At 36.3% G+C, this 25,345-nt stretch overlaps 1 protein-coding gene across 1 annotated transcript; it reads left to right on the top strand.

Moving 5' to 3' along the window:
* The first annotated feature begins 883 nt into the window (after nt 1-883).
* LOC148829682 (pendrin-like) lies at nt 884-16,968 on the top strand. Its single transcript, XM_088924265.1, has 22 exons — nt 884-918; nt 1,320-1,373; nt 2,103-2,243; nt 2,870-3,009; nt 5,291-5,401; nt 5,686-5,870; nt 6,261-6,425; nt 7,029-7,181; nt 8,418-8,500; nt 8,661-8,808; nt 9,589-9,702; nt 10,299-10,376; nt 10,512-10,607; nt 11,429-11,535; nt 12,252-12,321; nt 12,613-12,705; nt 12,794-12,889; nt 13,845-14,072; nt 14,396-14,450; nt 14,737-14,882; nt 15,023-15,103; nt 16,118-16,968. Exons 3-22 carry the CDS (start codon nt 2,113-2,115, stop codon nt 16,139-16,141), a joined length of 2,304 nt encoding a protein of 767 aa, XP_088780391.1. The 5' UTR covers nt 884-918; nt 1,320-1,373; nt 2,103-2,112; the 3' UTR covers nt 16,142-16,968.
* The last annotated feature ends 8,377 nt before the right edge of the window (nt 16,969-25,345 follow it).

Genomic DNA, 25,345 nt, shown 5'->3' on the forward strand with positions numbered 1-25,345 from the left:
AAATATGGCTACAGTATGTGTTAGTTTTGAAGTGGGACATGTATATATCTTACTTTTTCACCATCGCAATATCACCACCTAAGCACACTGTGGGAGGAGTTGCTGGGGTCTGTTATTTTAGCCTTCAAAAAACCTTACCTTACTAAGATGCCATAAAGCTGACTTGCTTTAGCAGCTCCAGTGACTTAACGCTTCATAATAAAAGACAGGAACAACACCCACAAATACACCATAAAATGGATATATTTTATATATAAAGCATATAAAAGGACAGAACCTAGAGCAAGAAAGAGCAGGACAAGAAGTAATTACATATCAAAGAACAGGACAAGCACTCCGATTGTGAAACAAACTTCTTTCTGACTGTATATAAGAGCTGGGAAACCCTTGCAGTTTGTCTGTTCTGTGGAGCAGGCCCAGCACGCGTTGCTGTCATTATTGGTGAAATTTCACCGGCAATGAAAGATTTTACTATTTAGGTTTGATAAAAAAATGATTTTTCCAAAACTGAATACCAGATCATGTTATTTGGTTTCCTCTGAATACTTACACCAGCCTTAGAAAGCCTATGAAGGTTAGAATTAAATATTTTCTAAGTAAATATGAAAAAGGAGAATACAGTAAATGATCCATGAAGGATTGTTCAGTTTTTATTTCACTATTCGCAAATTGTGTGACCCTGCAATCTGGAACAAAATTTGTTTGCAAAAGAACAAAAATGAAAAACGTAACTGCAAATCAGAAGAGGTACAATAAATGGGGAGGGATGACATTTGAAACCAAGCGTGTGCCAGTTAGTTCTCATTTTCCTTGTATAATAACAGAGTGATTGCTGAAACCTATATAAACAGCAAAACCAAAGGCAAAATTCAACAGTTTGGATTTTCCTTTCTAAAAGAGGGATACCAATAAGCTAAGGTAATTCATTATTCATTTGTGGGTTAATCAAAATGCATCTTATTTTGTGGAATATACAGTATAATTTAATATATTTTAAATTAAAATGGACTTTTTTTAAAATAAAATGAATGTCTTATAGTACTTACTAATCATATGACAATGGTAGGATTAGAGAATACCACACTGTCAAAATGTGTGTTGATTCTACACGCATTTACATTTTTAAATTAAAGGATCAAGCTGCATTTCATGGTAAGCAAAAAAGAACTTTAGTGACATTATTAAGCACCTTTACTACTGATCCTGTTTAAAATACCACCTATAACTTTCTGTTAATAAACTGCAGAAAAGAAAATGACCAAGAGTTCCTGATTTTCCCAGTTGCAGGTGAAAGTAGAATACATTTTGTTTGTTTTCAGAATACGAGATCACACAACACAATCCTGTTTTCAAAAAGCTCATCTGAAATAGTGGTAAGTTCTTTAAGCCTGTGTTTCTCTGTTGAACAGTTTATGGTAGTCAGTGAGAAACTGTATCTTAGATATTTTGATGAGGTTTTCTAAGACCTTCATCTCTTTCTGTAAGAGATGAAATATGTTTAAAGTTAGAAAAAAAGGATTTTGAAAATATATACTCACTATAATGTATGGTAAAACAAAAAAGCAATATCTATCTAAATTTGAGAACAGTATGCAAATTAATATTATAACACAAGCTACATTAGTCTAATGATTTTGCAGATATTTGTCAAATGCTCAAGCAATAGTTTTCCAGATTATAAAATAATAAAATAAAATAAATGATCACATTTAATAGTACATAATTATTATTTAACTGCATATAGCATTATTAAAAATAAAAATGTTGTAAATTGTACATTGGTAAAATTGAAAATGTTGTAAATTTTAAATTTAATTTGTCCTTGTTTTAACTTTAAATGAAATGTTTAAATCATTTCACATACATTGTATGAGGCTAAACCAATTTTTGATATCACTTCTATAGTTTGTATATTTTACTTCAGGGAAAATTGCAGTGTCAAAAATTTAAACACTACCAACGTGCACTAATAGTATACCAAGGTTTTCTTATTTGAACCAAATAATAATAAAATCATACTTTATTTTGAAGTTTCTGTATAAAATAAATCAGTAAAATGTTTATTAAATATGAGTGTTTAATTTTATCTGTTGTTTCCTTAGAAAAGAGATAATGGATCGTTCTCCTGAACATAATTACTTTGTCGTACGGCCAATTTACTCCAAACCTACTTTTGAAGAAGACAATGAAAGTAAAGCCAGAGTGCCTAAGACTTTCCGAAACAAACTTCAAAAGTCATGCACGTAAGTCTTTTCTTGGTTGGGAGATTGCAACACCCTTTCACACACTCTTATTAGTGTAAGTTGTAGTCTGAATTCTTTTTATTTGTCTTTGTGCTTCTCACAGTTTCAGAGAGTAAAAGAAGAGAGAAAAGGCACCTTCACAAGTCTTTTTAAAGAGTACTATTTTGCCAAATCTCTTTCCTGCTTTGGATGTGTAGCCAACTGTCATGCTTTGATAAAACGAGCTAGACTCCACCTAATAACCTATACTTCTGATATGTTTTATGTTCTCTTTTTAATTTATTTTGAAAACTCATGGCAGAAGCAGATTGAACAAATTATCAAAGGCTTATCACATAGGAAAGAAATGAAGTTTCTTAATAGAAAGGTTCTGTTACCTACTGTACTGTACATTTCATCTTTGTACCACATGTCCTTCCATTATATAGGAACTCGCAGTCAGCTTTGAGAATTGTTCCTGAGCCTAGATTTAGGGGAATAGCCTAATATTTTCAGCGGGGACAACACTAAATCCATGCAATATGATATGCAGCCTATGAAAAAGCTAAGAACACTTTTACACAGAATTCACCCAATAAAGCTGGGTTTTTTTTTCTACTGAACACATCCTATTGTTTATCTTGAAGCTGCTCAAGCAAAAGGGCCCTACGTATGGTCAGGAGTATGTTCCCCATTCTGGACTGGTTGCCTAACTACAGAGTAAAGGAGTGGCTGCCCAGTGATATTATCTCAGGAGTCAGTACTGGACTTGTGTGTACTTTACAGGGTAAGTATCATCCAACAGGGACATGTGGGGCAGAATCATAACATGCACACAGCAGTTTTCCAAAGAGAAGGTATAAAGTTATGATTTGGGCAAGGAAAAGTTAATTCACTCACCGATACTAAAGTAACAGTGGTTCAAAGGGAATTAGACATGTAGGTCTTGTAAAATCAAAGAAAAAATACATGCCACATTTTGCTTCATTGTGTGCTTTGTTTGCTGGCAGTATTGTTGTATAGTATATTCACTAGATACCTCATTGATTTTAATCCATCATTCACTGTATGCCACATCTGAATGTATTGAAGTATCCAGGTTATTTGCTTTAGTAAATTGATTGCAGGATGTTTCAATTGGAAAATACTATAGAGATATACTGTACATACCGTACTCTACTTTACATGTCTAGAATTGGACTTGGAAAAAGACAAGTCACAGATTTTCTCTCTTTGGCTTTGACTTTCTATGTCTTCTAATTCCGAAACATTGTGTCTAAATCTTGAATTATTCCATTAGTGCTGATAAAGAATTAAAACATGCGTAAGATATTTTTAATAGTGCTACCATTGATTGTCTTTGGAGAATTACTTAAACTGATCTGGAACAATGGGCAGACTTTCAAGGTTGTTCAGAAGGCCAGAATTCTTTAAACAAACAACATGTGACTGTTTGTTAACCAGGTAAATGATAAAGGTCTGCAAACGCAGTTCTCAAGGTGCAGCTGAAAATATAACACGGAGGGCCTGAACTTCCATGTTCATACAAGGGAGGTTAAGCTCTGTCAATTTATCCTTCTTTTATTTCTTTTTGAGTTTTGACACATTGAGGCACACAACTAACAAGAAAGTCTCCTGAATTCAGAACTGTACAGTACATGGAGTTCGAGGGTCTGCCACATTCTCATGTCATCTCACCTTTTAAGTGCAAGTGCTTCAGTATATACAGAGTAGTGTGGTGTGTTTCTGGATATTCTGAATGTTACAGGAGTCTGGAACAAGGCATCCAGCCATGACATTGAAGCTGATACCCCAGTTTCTTTCAAGATGTTGCTGGAGGAGGCTTTTGAATCACCTTGCAGAGTAGGAAAGTGATCTGAAGATCTGCCACTTGAAAGAAATCGTGGTATCGGTTGTGACTCCCACTGGCTCCAGTCTCAGACTCTCCCAACCCTTTGTGTAAAGAAGTTGCCTCCAATTCTTTGTTCTCAATTCTTTGCTGAAATGAGAAATTGTCAGAAATTGTGGGCTTTTGATGGATACAGGATTGCAATTTGAACAACATATTAGGACTCTTTGGAAAATGCCTTATTTTAATTTTAGCAAAATAATCAAAATTAGAAGTAATCTCAACAACCTGTCATAAAAATATTGTTTCATGCTTTAATTGTGTCCTACATCAAACCTTCTTAATAGTTTATAATTACACATACAGTACCCCTGTCAGCAGCCATATCACCCTGCAACTCACAACTGGTAACCCACTGAAGCTAAGCAGGTGTGAGCCTGGTCAGTACCTGGATGGGAGACCTCCTGGGGAAAAACTAAGGTTTCTGCTGGAAGAGGTGTTAGTGGGGCCAGCAGGGGATGCTCACCCTGCGGTCCATGTGGGTCCTAATGCCCCAGTATAGTGATGGGGACACTATTCCCATTGGCCCTTACCAATCATGGCCTCCTAATAATCCCCATCTATGAATTGGCTACATTACTCTGCTCTCCTCCCCACTGATAGCTGATGTGTGGTGAGCATTCTGGTGCACAATGGCTGCCGTCGCATCATCCAGGTGGATGCTGCACATTGGTGGTGGTGGAGGGGAGTCCCCATTACCTGTAAAAGTGCTTTGAGTGGAGTGTCCAGAAAAGCGCTATATAAGTGTAAGCAATTATTATTATTATTACACTAAAATGAAAATTTATAACTCTCAACTGTATTGGTTTTCTGTCTCTTGTCATGTGGCTTTTCAGCTTTTCTTGATGATTTGCAAAGCATTACATGCTTCTCTGTCAGACTCTGTCAGATGGGCTGCCATCACAGACCTCCACTTGGACCGTTTACAGATTCAGAGAGCTTTATTCAAAACTAGGCAGTGGGGGTCTTCTAGTTCTCCGGCTCTGTTTCCCTGGAATCGTCAGTCCTAAAAGCCCCTTTACTTTCTACATCACAACTCAGGATGTGCCTCTTGTGTGTGATTGAAAAAAAAAGATTTTTGGGGTATGCAAACCTCTGTTGTAATGTATGACAGGACTTAGACTTAATGAGGTTTTTACCTTCCTGTTTTGTCATGCAGGGCTGGCGTATGCACTGCTGGTTGCTGTCCCTCCCAAATATGGTCTGTATGCAGCCTTTTTCCCCATTTTGACCTATTTCTTTCTGGGAACCTCAAGACACATTTCTGTAGGTAAGCTTGAACGTGTAATGTGTTTTGACATAAGGCTTCATTGAAATGTTGCACAGAAATTCCAACAGTGTTCAGTTTTTTAAAACAAACTTGTAGAAGAACTTTTTTATTACAAGTCAGAAATACTGTGATGATTTCCCAAATTCTGTATAGTTTAGCGTTATAATCAGGAAGACAAGAATGAAATGTAGCTGGGCCACATGATACTTAGTTTCACACGTGATACTGTGTGTGGGAGTGTTTCATTTTCACTATGGTCTGCACCTCTGTTTGCTTCTCAACAGGCCCCTTTGCAGTGACCTCTCTGATGGTAGGATCAGTGGTTCTAAGTATGACTCCTGATTCCGACTTCATAAAGACCATTAATGGGACAACTGGCAATGGAACAGCTATAATCGATACAAACGCCCAGGACGCACAAAGAGTACTTGTGGCTATAGCAATGACGTATCTCATTGGATTTTTCCAGGTAAAACCAATGGAGAAAATACTCATCTATTAATTACTGTTTCTACAGATATTAGGAACATTGTGATCTGTTTCAGCAGTAAAGTTGAATTCCTCAGTCAGATTGCAAAGACCCAGACCCCACACATATTAGTTTATATTTTAAAAAAATATCACCATTAGGAATTTAGGAATTTGGTAGTATTATGCATACGGTATAGTAGAGCAGAGTGCAGCCCTTACAACTTCCTGGCATGGCAGAATAATGGCACTTTTAAATCTTCTAAAGCAACAGGTTTTAAGGCAAAGTTTAACATTGTGAACTTACGGTTCTGTAAATCTTGCTACTATCATTCGTGCATGCTGTACATACAGACAGTTTTAACTCTGTAGTGATCATTTTGTTTTACAGCTGGGCATGGGTGTGTTGCAGATTGGCTTTGTAGTCCGGTATCTCTCTGATCCTTTGGTTGGAGGATTTACCACTGCAGCTGCATTCCAAGTGTTGGTCTCTCAAGCGAAAATAGTTCTAGCTGTACCAACAGGAAATTACATCGGAGTTTTATCTATTATATACGTGAGTATTTTTTCCTACAAATATCTGGGGAATGTCAGTTCCACAGTTCAGAGTGTTCTCGCATTCTTATGTTGCCCTGTTGCTGTCCTTTAGATGTGACTCTTGATTTAAATGGAATAATCATTTAAAAAACAGCATCTTTTCCAAGCTATATTTTAAAACAACTGAAAACACTTTCTTATACTCTGCAGAAATTAAGTTAAATTCACACTTAAGTCAGAGGTGGCACAATGGTTAGCAAGCTCTGGGTTTAATTCTTAAGCTGGGGTACTGGTACTATCTGTTTTGAGTATACAGTATGTTCTCCCCATGTTTGCATGGGTTTCCTCTCGTTGGTCCACTATCCAGCCACAGTCCAAAGATGTACTGGTAGTTAACTGGTTTGGGAAATTTCTCCCTGGCATGAATGTGTCAGTAGGTGCCCTGCAATGGACTGGCATCCTGTATAGGGTGTACCATGCTTTACGCCAATTGCTCTGGTTCCCCATCAGCCTGTACCAATCCATAGAAAAATGGATGGATGAACAAACATTAGTCTTAAACTAAACCAACTTTGGCAAAGTATTAAAAAGATCACTGTTTTTTTTCTTTCTTCTTCTTTAGCCAATCATTGACATATTTAAAAACATTCAGCAAACCAACATTGCAGACCTGATTGCTGGGTTGTTGACAATTCTTATTGTAATGGTGGTCAAGGAAATCAATGCTAAATTCCAGCATAAGATCCCAGTACCTATTCCCATTGAAGTGATAGTGGTGAGTACTTTCTTGTTACTCGTTATTTCAGTTACTGGAAACATCCAAACATACATTATTCACGGAAGAAGTAGAATGATAGAAAAAGGAATGTAATAGCCACATTTTTCAGTAAAGGTTATGTTCTTAATTACTGGTGCTTCTTCATTTCTATACTTACAGCTACACAACAGATCTACAAACAGATTCAGCAACAAAGCATCATAGTTTTAATCAGGCGTTCAACATTGTGTGTCTTTGTCTTAAAAAGCAACATTTCAAGACTTTATTCTATAAAACCTTCATTGAATCTGCCGAAACATTCACTGTGGTAGCCTGGTTTGAAAACCTAAACACATGCAATAAAAACAGACAGGATGGTGAAAGTAGCCAGCAAAATTATCACTCCTTACAAAGCGAGTCTGAGCTCTTTCCATCGGGGTGTCAATTTAGACTGCATACTGTAGATTCAAGTGCAGTAGAACTACGTCATCTTTTATTCTCACCAAATGTATTTTTTTCTTTCTTATCATAAGTGTATGTGAATGGATTCAATGTTATATTAAATGATAGTGTATTGTGTTATGTCATTAACTTGCCTACAATGCAAACATTATAATAAGTTTTTACTAGGATTTTAAATTTGCACCATCTAAACTGCTGTAATTTTGTTTATTTTGAATGTTACAATTCTGCGGTTTTCCTGAAGAAAACTATTAACAAAGCATTGTCCTGCAACGTGTTATAGTATTTTAAATCATATTCTGTGTACAAACACAAAATATCCTCCTGTATAAAGTTTGCTAAATGAAAAAAAAACAGTGCAACACAGGTCAATAGACAAGTGAGGCAAACCCTTATGAAAATAACCTGTAGATGGCCTGTACATTTCTATTGATTTGTTGCTCTTAAATAAAATGTATTATTTGTAACATCTTTAGAAAACTTGTAAGACATTTTTCAGTTTAATATTTAGTATACAGTATTATACAAACCTACAGGAATTGCACAGTTCATCAGAATGAAAATGCTGACACATTGCTTTACTGTCTTTTCATAGAAGATAATGGTTTTGACATTTATGAGAAAAATGTTTATTTTTCCATTTCACACTTTTTAATGGGTGTTTACCTGATGATTAAAATAGTGCTCTATTCTCTCTTTCCTACAGTTCACAATGTTTCTGTTCACCCTACCGAATCACCTTCCCACTGCTAGTGACAAGATAACTGCACTCTGTTGTTGTTTTCTTTACAGACTATCATAGCAACAGGCATTTCGTATGGAGTAGACCTGAAGTCAAAGTATAATGCCAACATTGTACAGAGCATCCCTAGAGGGTACGCAGAATTCCAGCTTTTCTCATAGGAGCAGTCTGCACAGAGTTATGTTGTTTTTTTGGCTAAAGTTTAATATAGGAGGTACAGTAGCAATCTTGCTTCATATCAAATGCAACGTAGATGAATTTGAATTATTCTTACAGTTGTATGTATCTATTAGATTTCTGCCCCCTCAGAACCCTGATGTGACGTTGTTCTCGAGCCTTGCCAGCTCCAGTTTCTCCACGGCTGTGGTTGCGTATGCTGTGGCTGTTTCTGTAGGTAAAGTGTACGCTACAAAGCATGACTACGTCATAGATGGAAATCAGGTTAGTACCGTGATTGTGCCCTCTCAATCAGATTCTCCCACTAAATCCTTTTAGAAGATATTATTTATGTGTTCATAATGCAAATTGTTCAATTGGTGTAATCCTTCATAGAGAAACAAACCCTGAGAAAGCAGTGTGTATGTACCATGTTATATACATACATGTATTTATGAGGGCATTTACTACGTTTAATATACTCTCGGCTATACTTAAAACAGTTGTTATATATTGTTACAGTTTTATGTGTAATTCTCCCTGTCAGCCAGCCTTGGTTCTAACTTTTTTTTAACTCACTAAACTCCCATATTCTGATAAAATAAAAATAGAAGCAGAACAAAAGGAATGTGCAGATTGACCAAGATGCTGAAGTGCTGGATTTCTTTGTTTAGATTTACTTTAACATAAAGGGTGGAGGAAATATTTCTTTGTGAGGCACTGTCTCTTTATAGTCATGTATAAATAGTGTTTATTTTTATAAATAGTATTTCTAAAGGCTGTAAAGAGGGATTAATACTATTAAAATACAGTCACTATGTAATCAGAAACATTCTACAGAATTCTACAGCAATCCCATCATTTGACACTACAAATTTTGATCACTTGATTTGTGGAAGAAGTGAGTAGATCATTCCTGGAGCTGTATGTTTATAGAGCCCCTTTACTTGGGTGCGTTTTAAATGCGTATTGCATCCCCTAATCTAATTGAAGCTCTGATGTTGAGCAGTCCTAGCCAATGTAATTCTTTGTGCAAATGAAGGCCAACAGCATCTTATTTCCCAGGAGCTCATTACGTTTGGAATCTGCAATATCTTCACGGGAGCTTTCTCTGGGTTCATTGCCACCACTTCATTGTCACGTGCAGCTGTTCAGGAGAGCACTGGTGGAAAGACACAGGTATTTTCTAGCCCTTTATCAAGTACAGGGTCCAAGGGGTGTTATATCCTCTCTGGGCAAGCAAAGGACGCAAGGCAGGATAGACCCTGGATGGGACAACAGTCCATCACAGGGCACACACAGACACAAACACACAGTCACACCAGGAGCAATTTTCCCTGAAGCCAAATAATCTACCATATCAATTTATTGGTATGACTAATAAATTACAGAGTTGCCAAAGTGATAACAATTAGTAAACAGTTAAAAACAACTATAATAAGAACAACATATTATTTAAGAGAGCTCACTCAGGCTGTGCCAGCGCTATTGAGTTTTCTGCCCCTTCCCCTAGTTGGATAAGATACAGCTCTGATTCTCGCAGGTGTAAGAATTCTGGATTTTGATTTCTTATTTTGGCGAACAATTATTCTCTAATTCTGGAGTATTTCTTGCAATGTAGCAGAAAGCAGAGAACGAAGAACATTTTCTCAGTAAGGAGTGTGCAATGCCTTGATATCTGTAAAAGTACCAGATTAAAAAATCACCATTGAAAAGGCTGCCATTTTTTCCATCAGATCTTAGATTGACTTGAGCTTTGCTGCTTTTTCCATCAGATTGCTGGCATAATCTCAGCTGCAATAGTAATGATCGTTATATTTGCACTGGGCAACCTGCTGGAACCTCTTCAAAAGGTAGGTGTAATTGCTTCTTTTCACATCAGGTTAACCTCTTAAACCATGTAATAGAAATTTACTTCAGTAGGTTGAAATGTTTTGTGTTGAACCAAGGATCTGCTCATAACCTTCAGACCTAATTCTCTTTTGCAGTCTGTCTTGGCTGCCATCGTCATTGCTAACCTGAAAGGAATGTTCATGCAAATTTTGGATGTTCCTCGTCTGTGGAGGCAGAACAAAATAGACTGTGTAAGATTTCAACAACCATTTTATCCTTTCTGCTTGGGAAAATATGTCAGGCTGACATGAGTTCAATCCAAAGTAATTGAAGTTCACTTTTTTCATGGAGAAGTAATTAAGAGTTCTTTGCCTCTTCAGAATTTAGAAGTGACACATAGGAAAGAGCAACAGCTCTAATAATGGACCAGGTAGCCTAGTTTTATTGCCTTTGTTGATGTGCATTGTGATTTAGGCCAATATACCATTATATTTAGGGGTCCTTTTACTGAATCTTTAACTTCTGCCCATTATATTAAAGAGTCTCCAAGAGGGAATTCTAGCTGTCAGTGTCAGGGATTATTTGTGTGAATAGCATGCAGGGAACACAGAACACTAGTCTACACTAATTATGTTTTTCTAGTCTAGGAAAGCATAATTGATTATTCACTAGTTACAAGACGCAACCTATTTGGCCTTAGTTGACCAGGAACTATATAAGGACAATTTGCTCAGATTCAATTCCTCTCACCCAGTAGGGTATGTCTGAGCTGAAGAGCTCTGAACTGAGCATTTTTTTAGCTCACAGCTACAATAATCTCAACCACCTCTGACTAATGCTCCTTAAGGGAAAAGACAATTCAGTAATGCAGGAGGATTGTGGGTAGTGGATCCTGGTCAGTAGTTAGTACCTGAGCTGCAGCTGTTTATTGGAATCTACAGTCCTGTGTATTTAGAGATTAAACTTCAAAACTGTGTGTAAAATAGAATATATTATAATATTCTTCTCAAATTTCTTTATTTTTATTATACTGAGAAGACATCGTGAACCTCTTAAATGTATATTTTTTTAGATAATCTGGGTTTTCACCTGCATTGGATCCATAATCCTGGGACTTGACCTTGGGCTGCTGGCAGGTCTTGTGTTTGAGTTGGTCACGGTAGTGTACAGAACTCAGTTGTAAGTAACATGTCCTGACTACTTGGACATTAAAGATTAAAGATACCATAGCAGTGTTTGTAAGTGTATTGGTGTTAACCTTGGTGTCATGGTTAAATTCCTCTTTGAGCCTGCACAATCTGGCCTCCCCAAAGTTAACTCTCAATTCAACTGGTGAAGCCATTCACCTGATATTTGTGCAGGATTGTTGCTTGTGCAAACTAGCTGCCAGGCATCATTCAGGTAAGGGCTACAGCTCTGTGGTGGATGAAGTAGGTCCTCTCCTTATACTTAAACCACAATGGGATCCTTTGTGATTAAAGTGCTATGTAAAGCTTTTTGTTGCTGTTCTTATTACTATTGAATAAATAACTCTGAAATACTTACAGATCTGAGTCTTTTTGACAGTGGATTTGGGGAGGAGTGAAATATCATTTAGACCTGTGCTGGTTGATGTTATCGGCTCTCTGCACATACATAAAACCCCTGGTGGTGGCATGGAAACATACAGTGATATTTCAGGGCTCGTGGATTGCTCAGGACTATAGAAGGGGAGTGTCTCCTAATGGAAAGCAGCCAGTATGATTGGTTTGCTATTGTTATTTTATAATTCTCAAGTAATAATGTTCAGCAATATTCAGTAAAGCAATAATATTAGGTAATGTTCACTTCATTCCCCTGTTTATGAGTGTTCAAGTATTTCTCAGCCACTAATGACCTCTTCTCTTCGGTCTCAGCCCCACCTGTTCTGCTCTGGGGAACTTTCCAGGGACAGATATCTACAAGAATATCAAAGACTACAAGCACGTAAGACACACGTTCGTTTTCACTGACAGAAAACAACCTTCACTTCCACTAACTTGTGTATATAACATTGAATATGCATATTTATTTGTTATAAACTATTTTATTTTCAAAGAAAAGAACTTCCTTTAAAACAGACTATTCTGTGTGGAGTAGTCTTCCTGTGTCACAAAAATTAATTAAAAAAGGTTCAGTTAGATAGAACAGAGTTTTTCAAAACCTAATTAACACAATTCCTGTTGATATTCCAATGCCTTATCAAATACTGTACTGTACACATGGGTTTTTTTCCAGGTTGCAGAAATACCTGGAATCAAAATCTTCAAATGCAATTCACCAATTTACTTCGCTAACATTGACTACTTTAAAGACCGCTTGAAGGCAGTAGTAAGTTGATTTCATCAGAAGCACTAATCTTGAGAAATGTCAATTGTGTGTGAAATCCACAGCATTTTAAACTAAATTTGTGATTCAGGTCGGTGTTGATGCTGCCCGAGTGTTGAAGAAGAGGACGAAGGCACTGAAGATGATCCAGAAGCTCATTAAGAAAGGAAGCTTAAGAGCTACAAAGGTAAGATTTGTGTGTACTGTATGTTTCTGATGCTGGGAACATCATAACAAATAATAAAGTAATGTATGGGTTACATGTTTTATTTTAATGTTTCTGTAATTTTTTACTTTGTGGTACAACACTTTGTGGTTACTTTGTGGTTTCCTAATGTTTTTGGGAGGTAAATATATAATATGCGATTCCTTAATAATTCTGATTCTACCAAGTCAACATGTTACCTCCTGTCTGACTTGAGCTACAGTATTTTGTGTAAGAGGCAAGTCTGTTTTTACTAAAACAGAGTTTTTCAGCACAAGTTCTGGAAGGATTTTTCTGGAAGGTGGGGCCTTAGGTTCAGTTCTGGACCTGGGGTGCTATCTGAATGGTGTTTGCTTCTTCTCCTTGTATTTGCATGGGTTTCCTCCCATAATGCAAAAACATACTGGTAGGTTAGTTGATTTCTTGGAAAATTGGCCCTAGGTATGAGTGTGTGCGTCTGTCTGCCCTGCGATGGACTGGTGTCCTATCCAGGGGGTACCCTGCCTTGCGCCTGTTGTTTGCTGGGATAGGCTCTAGCTCCTCCATGACCCACAATAGGAGGAATCTGTAGGGAAAGGTTTGTGTTCATAATGTTCCCAGCACCTGCTGTTTAAATTTCAATAACATTTCTATCCACTAGGGGGACTGTTTGCTTAACATTTTCATTGAATCTCAAGAAGGTTTTTGGAAAATTTGCGACAACATGGTTAAACCTAAAAAGAACATTCGTGATTCTAAGTATGTTTTTTTTAGTGTAGTTTTAAATGCCGAACACAATTTTTGTAGCAAAACTCACCACAAATTTTTCAAAACAAGAATCAAGTAGTAAACGGCTCTAGTTTTGAAGATGATTTTGTCTTTTGTACAGAACTATGACAGCCCTTGTTTTTGTGGCTTGTGATTTACTGTAAGTGGATGTCCTGCTCTCTCTGGTTAGAACGGTGTGGTGTCTACCATGGGGATTGATAACGAGGGCTTTGAGATGGAGGAGCTGGAGGAGATGGAGGAGAGCGGTATTCCCACCACAGAGGTGGAGATACGAGTGGACTGGGATTCTGACCTGCCTGTGAAGGTGGCAGTGCCTAAAGTCAGCTTCCACAGCCTCATCCTGGACTTTTCTGCAACATCCTTTCTTGACGTCGTATCTGTGAAGTCCTTAAAGTTGGTGCGTAAATCCGTTCTGCACTTTTTCAGATCCAAAGACCTTTCCAAACAGAAAAATTCTATTAATTCACAGTTGTGTTAATTCATCTCTACTGCTTCCACAGTAGAGATGTTATAGTTTTCTAATTGCTGTTATTATGGCAGATAGCCTCTCATTTCAAAGTATTGCACATATAATTCCTTTGGGGGTTTAGCACAGTGTTTTGCCAATCATCAAAACATTGTGCTAAACCTCCAAAGCAATGATATGCTTAAGAGTTTAAATGGTTACCTGTATAAAACTGTTCATGATAAAATTCCTAATTATTTTTCATGCCCTAACAGGTCATTAAAGAATTCCAGAGAATAGGTGTGAATGTCTATATCGCTGGATATGATGGTATGATATCAATATTGTAATCTATAGTGAATGTTTAAATAAATGTTAATCTACCGGAGGGATTTTTCACTTGTATTATATTAGTCTATTAAACAAAAACTGCTAAATCATTTCAAATACTTGAATCTGAAAAGCAGAGTTTGCAGACTGCTGCAGAATACATACAATGATACAGCTGTCATTTGTTTAATACTATATAATTTTAATTTGAAAATCATAGATCTCTGGTATTACAATGCTGTTTGCATCATATTTGTGAATAATGCAAAATATCTTCTATTGTTAGATGAAATTGCTCAAAAACTGGAATTCTGTGGCTTTTTTGATGACGTGGTGAAGAAAGACATTATGTTTATATCTGTGCATGACGCAGTCCTCTTTATTAAGATGCAATCTATAAATGGCGCTATTCAAGATCCAATCTTTGAAAAGGTAAGAATATATGTTGTATGTAGAAAATAAATGGCATTGAGGATACACTGCATGTTATAGGTCTAGTTTTATATATGAAAGTGTATATACAGTATAACTGAAAAAATATATAATTACATATAATCCACTTTTTTCTATAGATCTCTTTGATGCAGGATTCCAAAGAGTCTCTGACCTTCACTGATGATGAAACAGAAGAAACCTATGACAATCAAAGAAGGGTCAGTAAGACACATTATTGCCTTGTGTACTCTTTTCTATCACTTAAATTAAAAGTATTTATCAGAAACATTGACTTGTATCCTAGTATGCACTGAAAATATGCTTTATAAAACAAAAGAGGTGTAATACATCAAAGGTAATCTTCAAATATTAGAAATATGTACAGTGCATCATTTAGTAGATGCTTACCTTCATTCACTTATTAAAGTGAAACATTTCTAACTTTTGCTACCAGACAGCCACAATCCAAACATTTCTACAGACTGGAAATGATGTTGTTCTGACCCATTAATTGGATAATTTGTTAAATACAAATAGTGTGTATGAAACTTCAGAAGGCTAGTGGGGCACTGTTTAACAGGTTCTGACTTTATGGAATAAGTTATTCTGAAAAAAACATATCAAAGCTTTATGTTTATTCCATGTTTTAATAAACCTGTGATATTGTGTGAATCATATATTTTACTTCTGCTCATGTCACTGTTGTTAGAAAGATTCCCCTTTCTCAATGTAGAGCAGTGACCTTTTCCAATGTCAGACTCAGAATCTGCAGATGTGTACAGTCCAGGACCCAGAACAGGGCTCCCAAAGCTGAGAATGTAACATCACTCTAGTAGTCTGTTAACCTCCAAACTGTACAAATATCATATATATATGTAATATCACTTAAGGAAAACAGACAAACTTAATATACTGTATCATTTTGTAGATGGATTTGAACTTTTGCAGCTGAGGTATAAAGTAGCAGTAGAATAGACATTATCATTAGATTAATTAAGCAAATAAATGTGTTTGTAGCAGAAGCCATTTATGATACAGTATGTGCCAATTGTTATTGCTTTTATTTGATTTATTCCTCACTTGAAAGAATGCCACACATACTATAGGCAGTTTGGTTCTGCAACAGTACTGCCCTGCCTGACATGTGGCACATCAAACACTTCACACAGAAAACTCTGTGAATTCAGCAGATTTCTTGTTTTTGTACCTAATTCTTCTTCTTTTTTCTATAGGCTATCCATGGACTGTCTAGCTAAGCCTGGGCTTTGGGTTTTTTCATCTCCTTCTCAAGGATGTGTTTTGAATTCTACAAATGTAAACGTTGAAAAAGTAGGACATTTATTGCAACTCTCTACTCTTCACCCTTATCCTTCCAGTTTATTAGAAGCTAATATGTACCTGGAGGTTAAAGGCAACAGCTGCTCAAGGACCTGCACTATTCCACACTTTGTCACACTTCTGTAACTATCCTCAAGGCCTTCATGGTTATGATTTTCCTAAGGAGGGGCTTATGTAATTGGGTATTCATGATACAATAATATATGTCCCTTTTTTGAGCTTGAGAACTTTTAATGGCTTTTCATCTTGCTTTGTATAACTCTTTTGTGTAAAGGCATTAATGTGGAAGTACAATGTGGACACAGGCAGTCTGAACATTAATCACTCAGATGTGGCTCCATAGATGAATGAAAGCTCAAGTCTTTTTCAGCAGCATTTTGTGAAGAAGGTTTCACACCGCCTTATGCACTGTCTGTAGGAAGAAAACAAAATTTAGTCTCAACTGCTGCCTCTAACAGATCTTTAAAACCTTATAGTCATCTTCACATGCCTGTGAACAACAGAGTCAGTGTGTGAATAAACAGTTGGTTTCCCCTCCTAAGCCGTCTTCCTGTGCTCGAACTATTAGGGCCCTAACTGACCTCTCAAAAAAGAAGAGAGTGATTCCCAAGTGATGTCATAATATCTATAAGATAGGAAATGTGTAAGGTACAGGAAGCCAACTGTTTGTAGTCAGTCCTGCCCTGTTATGGCAGGCAAGCCCATCTGAAAATTAAGCCTGGGAAACAAAAAAGGTGCTGAAAAATGACAGAGCACTAATGAGAATGTTATGCAAATGAAAGGTAAGAGATTTTACTGAAGCCTTAAACCTGTATATTGTCATGCAAAATGTAAACTAGAAGTAGCGTTTGAAAAGCAAATCTTGATACATTATGGGAGAAAAAAGCAAATCAGAAACTTATTTTCTGCACATCTGTGCATATCAATAAAATTATTCTTTATTTCCTGTAGTATTTTGTTGTTGGTTGAATGGTCTATGAATCAGACTCTCTGGGGACATACAAAGGGTGAGCAGTACTTTACATGTGGTTAACATGCTGAACTCTTCTCAGGAGTGGTTTGAAAAAAAGCTTGAAGCCTTGAGAAAATGAAAAAAGTGAAAATAATGTATTCTGTCAACACCAGTCTGCTGTTACCTACCTAGTTTGTATTTTATTATGTCCTCTTCGTGATATGTGGGCAGTCTCAGAAAGAGATGTCTTTTGAACAGTTTGGAAAACAAACTGGAAGACATATGTGTCCTTCCAGTCCCACGCGGTCTTGTGCCCTCAACTGCTCCATCCCGCCGATTTATCCCGCAACACCTGGGGCCGCGAACCCAGGTCTCCGGCATAACGCAACAGGGAACCAGCCGCATGAGCTAAAGGAGACCTCCCTCAGCCCAGGCGGCTGAGGTCCCTGCTACACGCAGGGAGGGCGATGACGTCATCGTGTCCGAACTAGCTCCGGTACAATAGGCTATATATTTTTGCCTGAAAGTGTTGGCTTCTTTGCAGCATAAAGCCCTCTTCACCATGTTTTTAGCACAAGGACTCTACTGGATGTAACATAACTGGACATCACAACTGTTTTTTGTGTTGCTTAAAATATTTTCTGCATGATTCAAGAAACCACTGATGAATACCCCCAGATGATTCATTCCAGGTATTGAAAGACAGAAGACAAACGGCTAAATCGTCAGTCAAAGAAAAAGCTAAACTAGCCTCCTTATGCAGCTGGAACCCAATTAATAGGACAAATGTGGCAATTCGATTTTTTTATTCAATACTAAAACAACTGAAAAGTCTGAAGATAGAATATACACTACGCTATCAAAATACTACGGATTATAATCCATAGGAATGGCTAATTATTAACTAATTATTGAGTAAATCCCAGCACATAGTGTCTAACAATTCCAGAGGAATAAATATAAAGTAGCAGCAGACTAAGCCTTTTCCATGTTGTGGGAGAAAGGGGTGATGTGATTGAGCTCATAAGAGGCATGACTGCTTGTATCCCTGTGTCTGGTTCATCAAGGTAACAGCGACATGGCTAATCTATCAGTTCAGTGAAGATCAATGATTTCTGAGCTATGATTAACAAATAAAAAATCACCACCAGTATATAACACAAGCCACAAGAACCCAGCAGAACTACTACTGATCTGCTGCTGGCAGAGTGGTTCGAGAATGTGTTTCCACAGATATCTTGAGCTTCTTGAGGAGTCAAATCCGCAACATGTTGTAGCTGTAATCACCACAGCAGGTGGAGCAACCTGGTATTTGAGTATTCTGAAATTTCTTGCATTTATTGTATATACTGAACACATCCAAAATAGGTGAAACATTTGTAGTAGTTCTGATCATAAATATAACTTCACGCCTTGCAGTTTTTGATGACAACTTTGTAAACAAATTCCAAATAAAATAGTTGATTTTACCTTTATCTGATCTTATTTTATCTTTGGTTTATTTGGCAGCTAATATTTCCAAGCACATTTTACTGTATTATGGGGTTAGTTTTAACAAAGATCTCACAAAATGATTGAAATTTACAAAATATAATGTTTAAGTAGCACATGCCGTGACACAACAATATGCAAAGATCTTGTTAAATCATTATAAAAAAAATTAAATGGCATAGAACAATTCATAGAATTGCAAAAGAGCAATAAAATAACATTTTAGTCAGTCATGTAACAAATATACAATTTAGGTTATTTGCATAAGGGATATCCTGAACATTTTACAAGATGGGAAGGCAGCAGTGGAGTAGTAGTTATGGCTTTGTATTTGAGACAATAGTAGATTCAACCCCTGGGTGGGAGGGACAATGAGATCCTTGAGCAAGGAACTCCGAGTTTGCTTCAGTAAAATCACAAACTATGAATGTAAACTGCTTTGGAAGATTGGACAACTACTAATAATGAATGACAGGGTGTACAGAGAATTCTGTTCAAACCAGGCAGGGTTTTTGGACAATGGAGTACAATGTTATGTGCAATTTTACCACTTCACCTTTTAAAACATAAGGTACAGTCCACGATTCACGCCTCTCCTTGAGCTCTACTGATCAGATCAAAGTCGGATCAAATACCAAACTCTTGGAATCTGCAAGATCCTAGAGCAATTATATAGTTTAAAATCAACTGAATAACAATTGGTAAGCTGATAATTAATTTTAATTGCCTTAATCAATTTATAATATACAAATAGTTCATGCAGAAAATAACTCCCTCTCTCATTTTTTAATTGGAGTCTTGCTTAGCATTTGACAAAGGTGGTCATGCGACCATTTAGTAATCTCCATAAAAGCTTCTGGATCAACTGATCATTCACTTCCCAGAGTTCCACCCAAAATGACAAGTTGATCTTATCCAAGAACATGGAAAAGCTTCCTGTCATTTACTGTTTAAAATAAACCACAAGAGCAATGTGTTGTTTCTAAATAAGAAGGTATTCTTTTCAGTGTATGTGTCCATCCATTTTATGTATTATTTCAGGGACAAGCTTTATCTGCTACTACAGTTTATTGTAGTACTGTACATACAATTTTTGAAGTGTATATTGTATATTCACAATACATTCATTTTAGTTTACATCAAGTCCAAATAACCTCGGAAGAATGATACAACGTATTAGCACTTTAAGTAAAGGTTAGTATTCAACTGTTACTGTTATATCTTTTTCAGGTTTTAATGACTTCCTATACTTTCCCTCCAGCACTGGAGATACATGTAAGGAATGTTTCTACTGATGAAGCATGAGTTAGTAAACACAACCACAACATGGAGGGGAAGCAGGTGAGTGTTAATTTTGCGCCCCTTAAATATGAGTCTGTAGACTGTACTTTTTATAGTGAAGACCAAGTGGCACTAAATCAGAAATGCAGGTACAGCACAGATACATAGATGACCTCTGGGCTATGTTATAGTTATGCATAACAAAGTATAACACAATGCGCAAATGAAGTGTTTCAGCAGACAGGAAAACCAAAATAATGCCCCATTAACCCCCCCAAAAAGTAACTGGATTAATCCATTCTAGGATTTACAAGATGAACGTAGAGTTCATTTTAAACTGAATTCTGCCAAAAAATAAAACAATTATTTCAGTGCCACATAGAAGTCATTATGGTCCTTTAGATTCCGTTCCACTTTCAATTAGATAACATTATACATGTATTACATCTTGACAAGACAACCTGAAAGAAACAAAACACTCAAACCAGTCCTAGGCAAGATCTTGGAAAGGAGGCCCTACAGATCATAATTTGTGTATACACTACTATTATAATCTCCCACCCCATCCTTATTTTACTATTTAGAGCAAGTAAATAAATTAATTATATAACCAGAAAAAAATGTTTTTAGAGTGACTTGATATGGTGTACTTCTGTTTTGAGACTGCTTATCCTGCTTATCTTTTCTGTGCTTCCTTTTCACAGAGCCTAATAGGTACAGTATGTCCTTTTGCAGGATGATGTGTGTTTATCAGTTGCAGCTACATGGTTTTAATTTTAATTTTTATTTCATTTTGTTAATGATTTGACTGGGAAGCATTGCATGAAATATTTGAGATAAAAACTTTATACTTAGTTAAGTGACTCAATAAATCTAGTTTATGAATTGATTGGTTATACATTTTTATCTTATTAACTCCAGTAGAGTTCATTAAGAGATCTATGGTGTTGTTAAGTGCAAGTCAATGAGGAAAGATTTCCACAGCTGATATCAGGTGACAGGTGATATCATCAGACACTAGCTCACCCCCAGTGGCTGCAATCCAGCTGTGGCCAAGACTGTTGATGTATCTTGATAGCTACATTTCTGCCAGTTTCAGAGACATCTGAAGGAAGACATTTCACTGCACAGTCCCAGTGCTTAACATTTCCTCCTCTAAAGTTTAATATAACCTCCTCTAAAGGTTAATATATTTTTTAATTTAATGGAAATTCACACTTTTATAAGTCCTGGCCTGCATTATTTAGCAGTACTGCTTACTACGGACTGAAATATTCCTGTGTCTTCAATTTGTTTTCCCAGCTGAGTTCTGACTTTTACAACTGGATTCTTTATTAAACAAATTATTTGACCTGTATGACCATTTAAAACTAGATATTTTAGTAAGAGATTCACTAAGTGAGCCATTCTAAAAAAAATTACAGAAGACACCAGCGGACCAGAGTGGAGGGAGAATGATTTATAGTACATCATACTAAGAACATTAGGGAGTGCATATGAACTATCTTCCCTTTGAAAACATGTAGTTGTGACTGCTAAAAAACTGCTACAAATGAGCATTTGTATCATTATCATAATAAAAGCAACTGACCTTAAAGACTAGCCAGAGAATGTCAGAGTAACATCGCACACAGCCTGCTAACAAAACACACTGAAGCAGTTCAGTAATACCTAATACCTGAGTCCACAAGACGCTAGCATAAACCCATTCATACATAACAGTATCCCATGTTATTATGGGAGGAACAGTAATAATACTGTTAATACTGATAAAATAATAAAAAATGTACTGTTGTAAAAAAAAGAAGGAGCAATAGGATCTGCAATCACTCTGTTACATAATTTTCTTCTTTCGATTATGGATTTTACAGCTGCTGATATTGAACCTTCAGATAAGTGTTTATTACGAAGGTTTAAAGGTCACCTCTTATATACACTCTTCAAGTTCTTTTCAAGTTTCTTCTCTTGGGATATGGGAGTCTGAAACCTATTCAGACACTTACCCAATTGTTCTGATTAGCACCTGTACTTCAAAGACTGTGACCACAGCTTTTTCTCAACAAGAGTCAGAGTCATCAGTACCTTTCCACACTCTCTCATCTAATTTCTACTTTCCAGAACTAATTACCACTGTTGTTAAAGAACATTTTTCATTCTAGTTCCTGTTTTTAGTTTCCAAAAATCAATTTTAATGTATTTTTAACATTATGTTAGATTATACATTCCTTGATTTAAAAAAAAAACAGTCCTTTCACTTATTTGTGACATGTGCCATTTCCATTTCTATATATTTCTAAACATATTGTAATAGTTGGAGGTTACCCTGCACAGCTTATTCGGTCAGCTCATTCACACACTAAAACTGGGATTTTTTTGTGTATGAACAATAAAAAAAAAACAATAATAAAAATCACTGCAAGTCCGTTCTAAGTTTTATGTTTGGAGCTGGGGAAAATCGATACTTGTGGCAAAACTAAATGTTCCTTTTCAGATTGTTTAAAGATGGCTTTTTGCAGTCCAGAGCTGTGCAGCACTTTAGCACGGTAAACGTCTGCTATTTTCACCTCTTTCAGCAATCTTTCTAATTACAACATGATGTCTCTTGTTGTTTCTCCTCTGTAACAAATATCTCCCTTCAGTGCCAGCTGGGGCCAAGCCACCCTGCAGCAAAAAACACAACCCAACAGAAAACGTCAGGGTTAGTTCATTAAAGGACCCCTCAAACTTGCATCAGCATGAGTCATTATTTAAGCAGCATGTTATTATCCACATCTATTAGGAAAATTAGTCCCAGATAAAGATAGATGCTACTTTTCCCCATGAAAATAATTATTTATGATGTTGATGTTGGTTTGCCTTCCTTTAACATACTACCCTGTGTACTGTGTACTGTATATTGTATTTTTATTTTCTTATGTGTCTTTTGGAAATTGCTTTGACTCCTTCTATACATTTAACATATAGATCTAAATCCTTACATGTAAGGATTGAGTAAACACTGTTTCTGTCCCTGGACAGTTTAGCTACACCACTACAATTGAAGGCACAACATAGTAATGAAACAGCAAGAGCACAGAAATAAAGCAATTTTTAAAACTTAATAATAAACTACTCGCAAAAGTGAAGATGTTACTGTATATACAATGGTGTGAAAAAGTGTTTGCCCCCTTCCTGATTTCTTATTTTTTTGCATTTTTGTCACACTGAAATGTTTCGGATCATCAAACAAATTGAAATATTAGACAAAGATAACACAAGTAAACACAAAATGCATTTTTTAAATGAAGGTTTTTATTATTAAGGGAAAAAAAATTCAAACCTACATGGCCCTGTGTGAAAAAGTGATTGCCCCCTAAACCTAATAACTGGTTGGGCCACCGTTATCAGCAACTACTGCAATCAAGCGTTCATTGGATGTTGTTGTGGGGTTTTTTGTGACCTCTTGGATGAGTCATCGCTGTGCTCTTGGGGTAATTTTGGTCGGCCGGCCACTCCTGGGAAGGTTCACCACTGTTCCATGTTTTCGCCACTTGTGGATAATGGCTCTCACTGTGGTTCGCTGGAGTCCCAAAGCTTTAGAAATGGCTTTATAACCTTTTCCAGACTGATACATCTCAATTACTTTGTTTCTCATTTGTTCCTGAATTTGTTTGGATCGCAGCATGATGTCTAGCTTTTGAGGATCTTTTGGTCTACTTCACTTTGTCAGGCAGGTCCTATTTAAGTGATTTCTTGATTGAGAACAGGTGTGGCAGTAATCAGGCCTGGGTGTGGCTAGAGAAATTGAACTCAGCTTTCCAAAGATGTGATAAACCACAGTTGATTTATGTTTTAACAGGGGGGGCAATCACTTTTTCACACAGGGCCATGTAGGTTTGGATTTTTTTCCCCTTAATAATAAAAACCTTCATTTAAAAACTGCATTTTGTGTTTACTTGTGTTATCTTTGTCTAATATTTCAATTTGTTTGATGATCTGAAACATTTCAGTGTGACAAACATGCAAGAAAATAAGAAATCAGGAAGGGGGCAAACACTTTTTCACACCACTGTACATCAACTAGCATTAAATCAGTTATACAACTAACAGCATCCTTAGACAATTTCATTTTTGTGTAATTTGAATTCATTCGGTCATTGTTTACAGACACAAACTGAAAAAAATGTGTCCACAAATAGTTGTCAAATTAATAAAGCATGTTTGTTGATTATTATCAAAATTAACCTGAAAGTCAAATTCTAAGGGGCTCTGTGATAAAAGAAGTGTCATCGTCAGAAAAAAAGAACAATAGAGTAGCCTGTTACGCAGTCTGTATTTTTGATATAAATGCAACAATATATGATCTTCGTAAACAGCCTTGAGTGGCTGACTTTTTATGACTGGAAATGAGAATTTATCAGATTCTGAGCATTGTACTTGGTTTTGAAAATAACCCTAAAACCAGGTCAGAGATTTGTCATTCAAAACCTACAGCCACTACAACTACACTACAACTTTTCATAATCAGAAACAATAGTCCAGTTGTTTTATGTGAGCTGGTGCCAGGTGAATATACTACAAATCTGCTCCAGTTCAAATCGACTGCCATCATCATGCTACTAAACATGTATAGTACATATATAAAATGGCTGTAACTTTTTCTTATAATCCACACTTCAAAGGGAACAGCACTAAATGAAGAGTATGTTTTATTAGTGGAAAGAATGTAGAGGCCTAAGACAGAATGTCCTTGCCAACTTATCAGGCCAGTTTATGTAGGCTTATCTCTTATTAGTAATGAAGTCAGCATCCCATCAAGTATTTCTGAAAGGTACAGTATATACAGTCGCACACACACTTCATACACTCATGTTTCAGAATGGGTGTGTGCTTCTTTTCATAACAATTATAAAGTAAACACAAGTCCAGGAAATTAGACAGGTAACACCAATATGAAAATAGCTAAATAGATAAATAGAAGAAAATAGATACTACGAATTAGAAAAGTGCCCCCTTGAAATCAGAAAAATAAAATATAATCATTTGAGCTTTTAAGTGCTTTTAAGAGGATAAAGTGTAAAATATGGTCAAATAAAAAACTTTGGACCACACACAAATTACAAATTATTAACTGAGTATTTGAAGTATTTTAATAAGCAAAACAAAGAAATGCCTTCAAACTAAGTAGTACATAGTCTTTAATTTATAGGTTGTGTGTGAGAGAGAATGTCTATATGGTAAATGCTGACAAAGAGGTGAATTGAGGAAGTACCAAATGGTTTCTTTTAAATCAAAATACATAAAATCGATTTCTGCAGAGTGTAGAACAGTAAACGAAAATAAGATTCGAGTTACCGAGAAGTTCTCAGAAATACAATATATACATATGGTTTCTGTGAGTGTGGGAGGGGCATTTTAT

Source organism: Atractosteus spatula, chromosome 8, assembly GCF_055471065.1.
Source record: "Atractosteus spatula isolate fAtrSpa1 chromosome 8, fAtrSpa1.hap1, whole genome shotgun sequence".
Lineage (NCBI taxonomy): Eukaryota > Metazoa > Chordata > Actinopteri > Semionotiformes > Lepisosteidae > Atractosteus > Atractosteus spatula.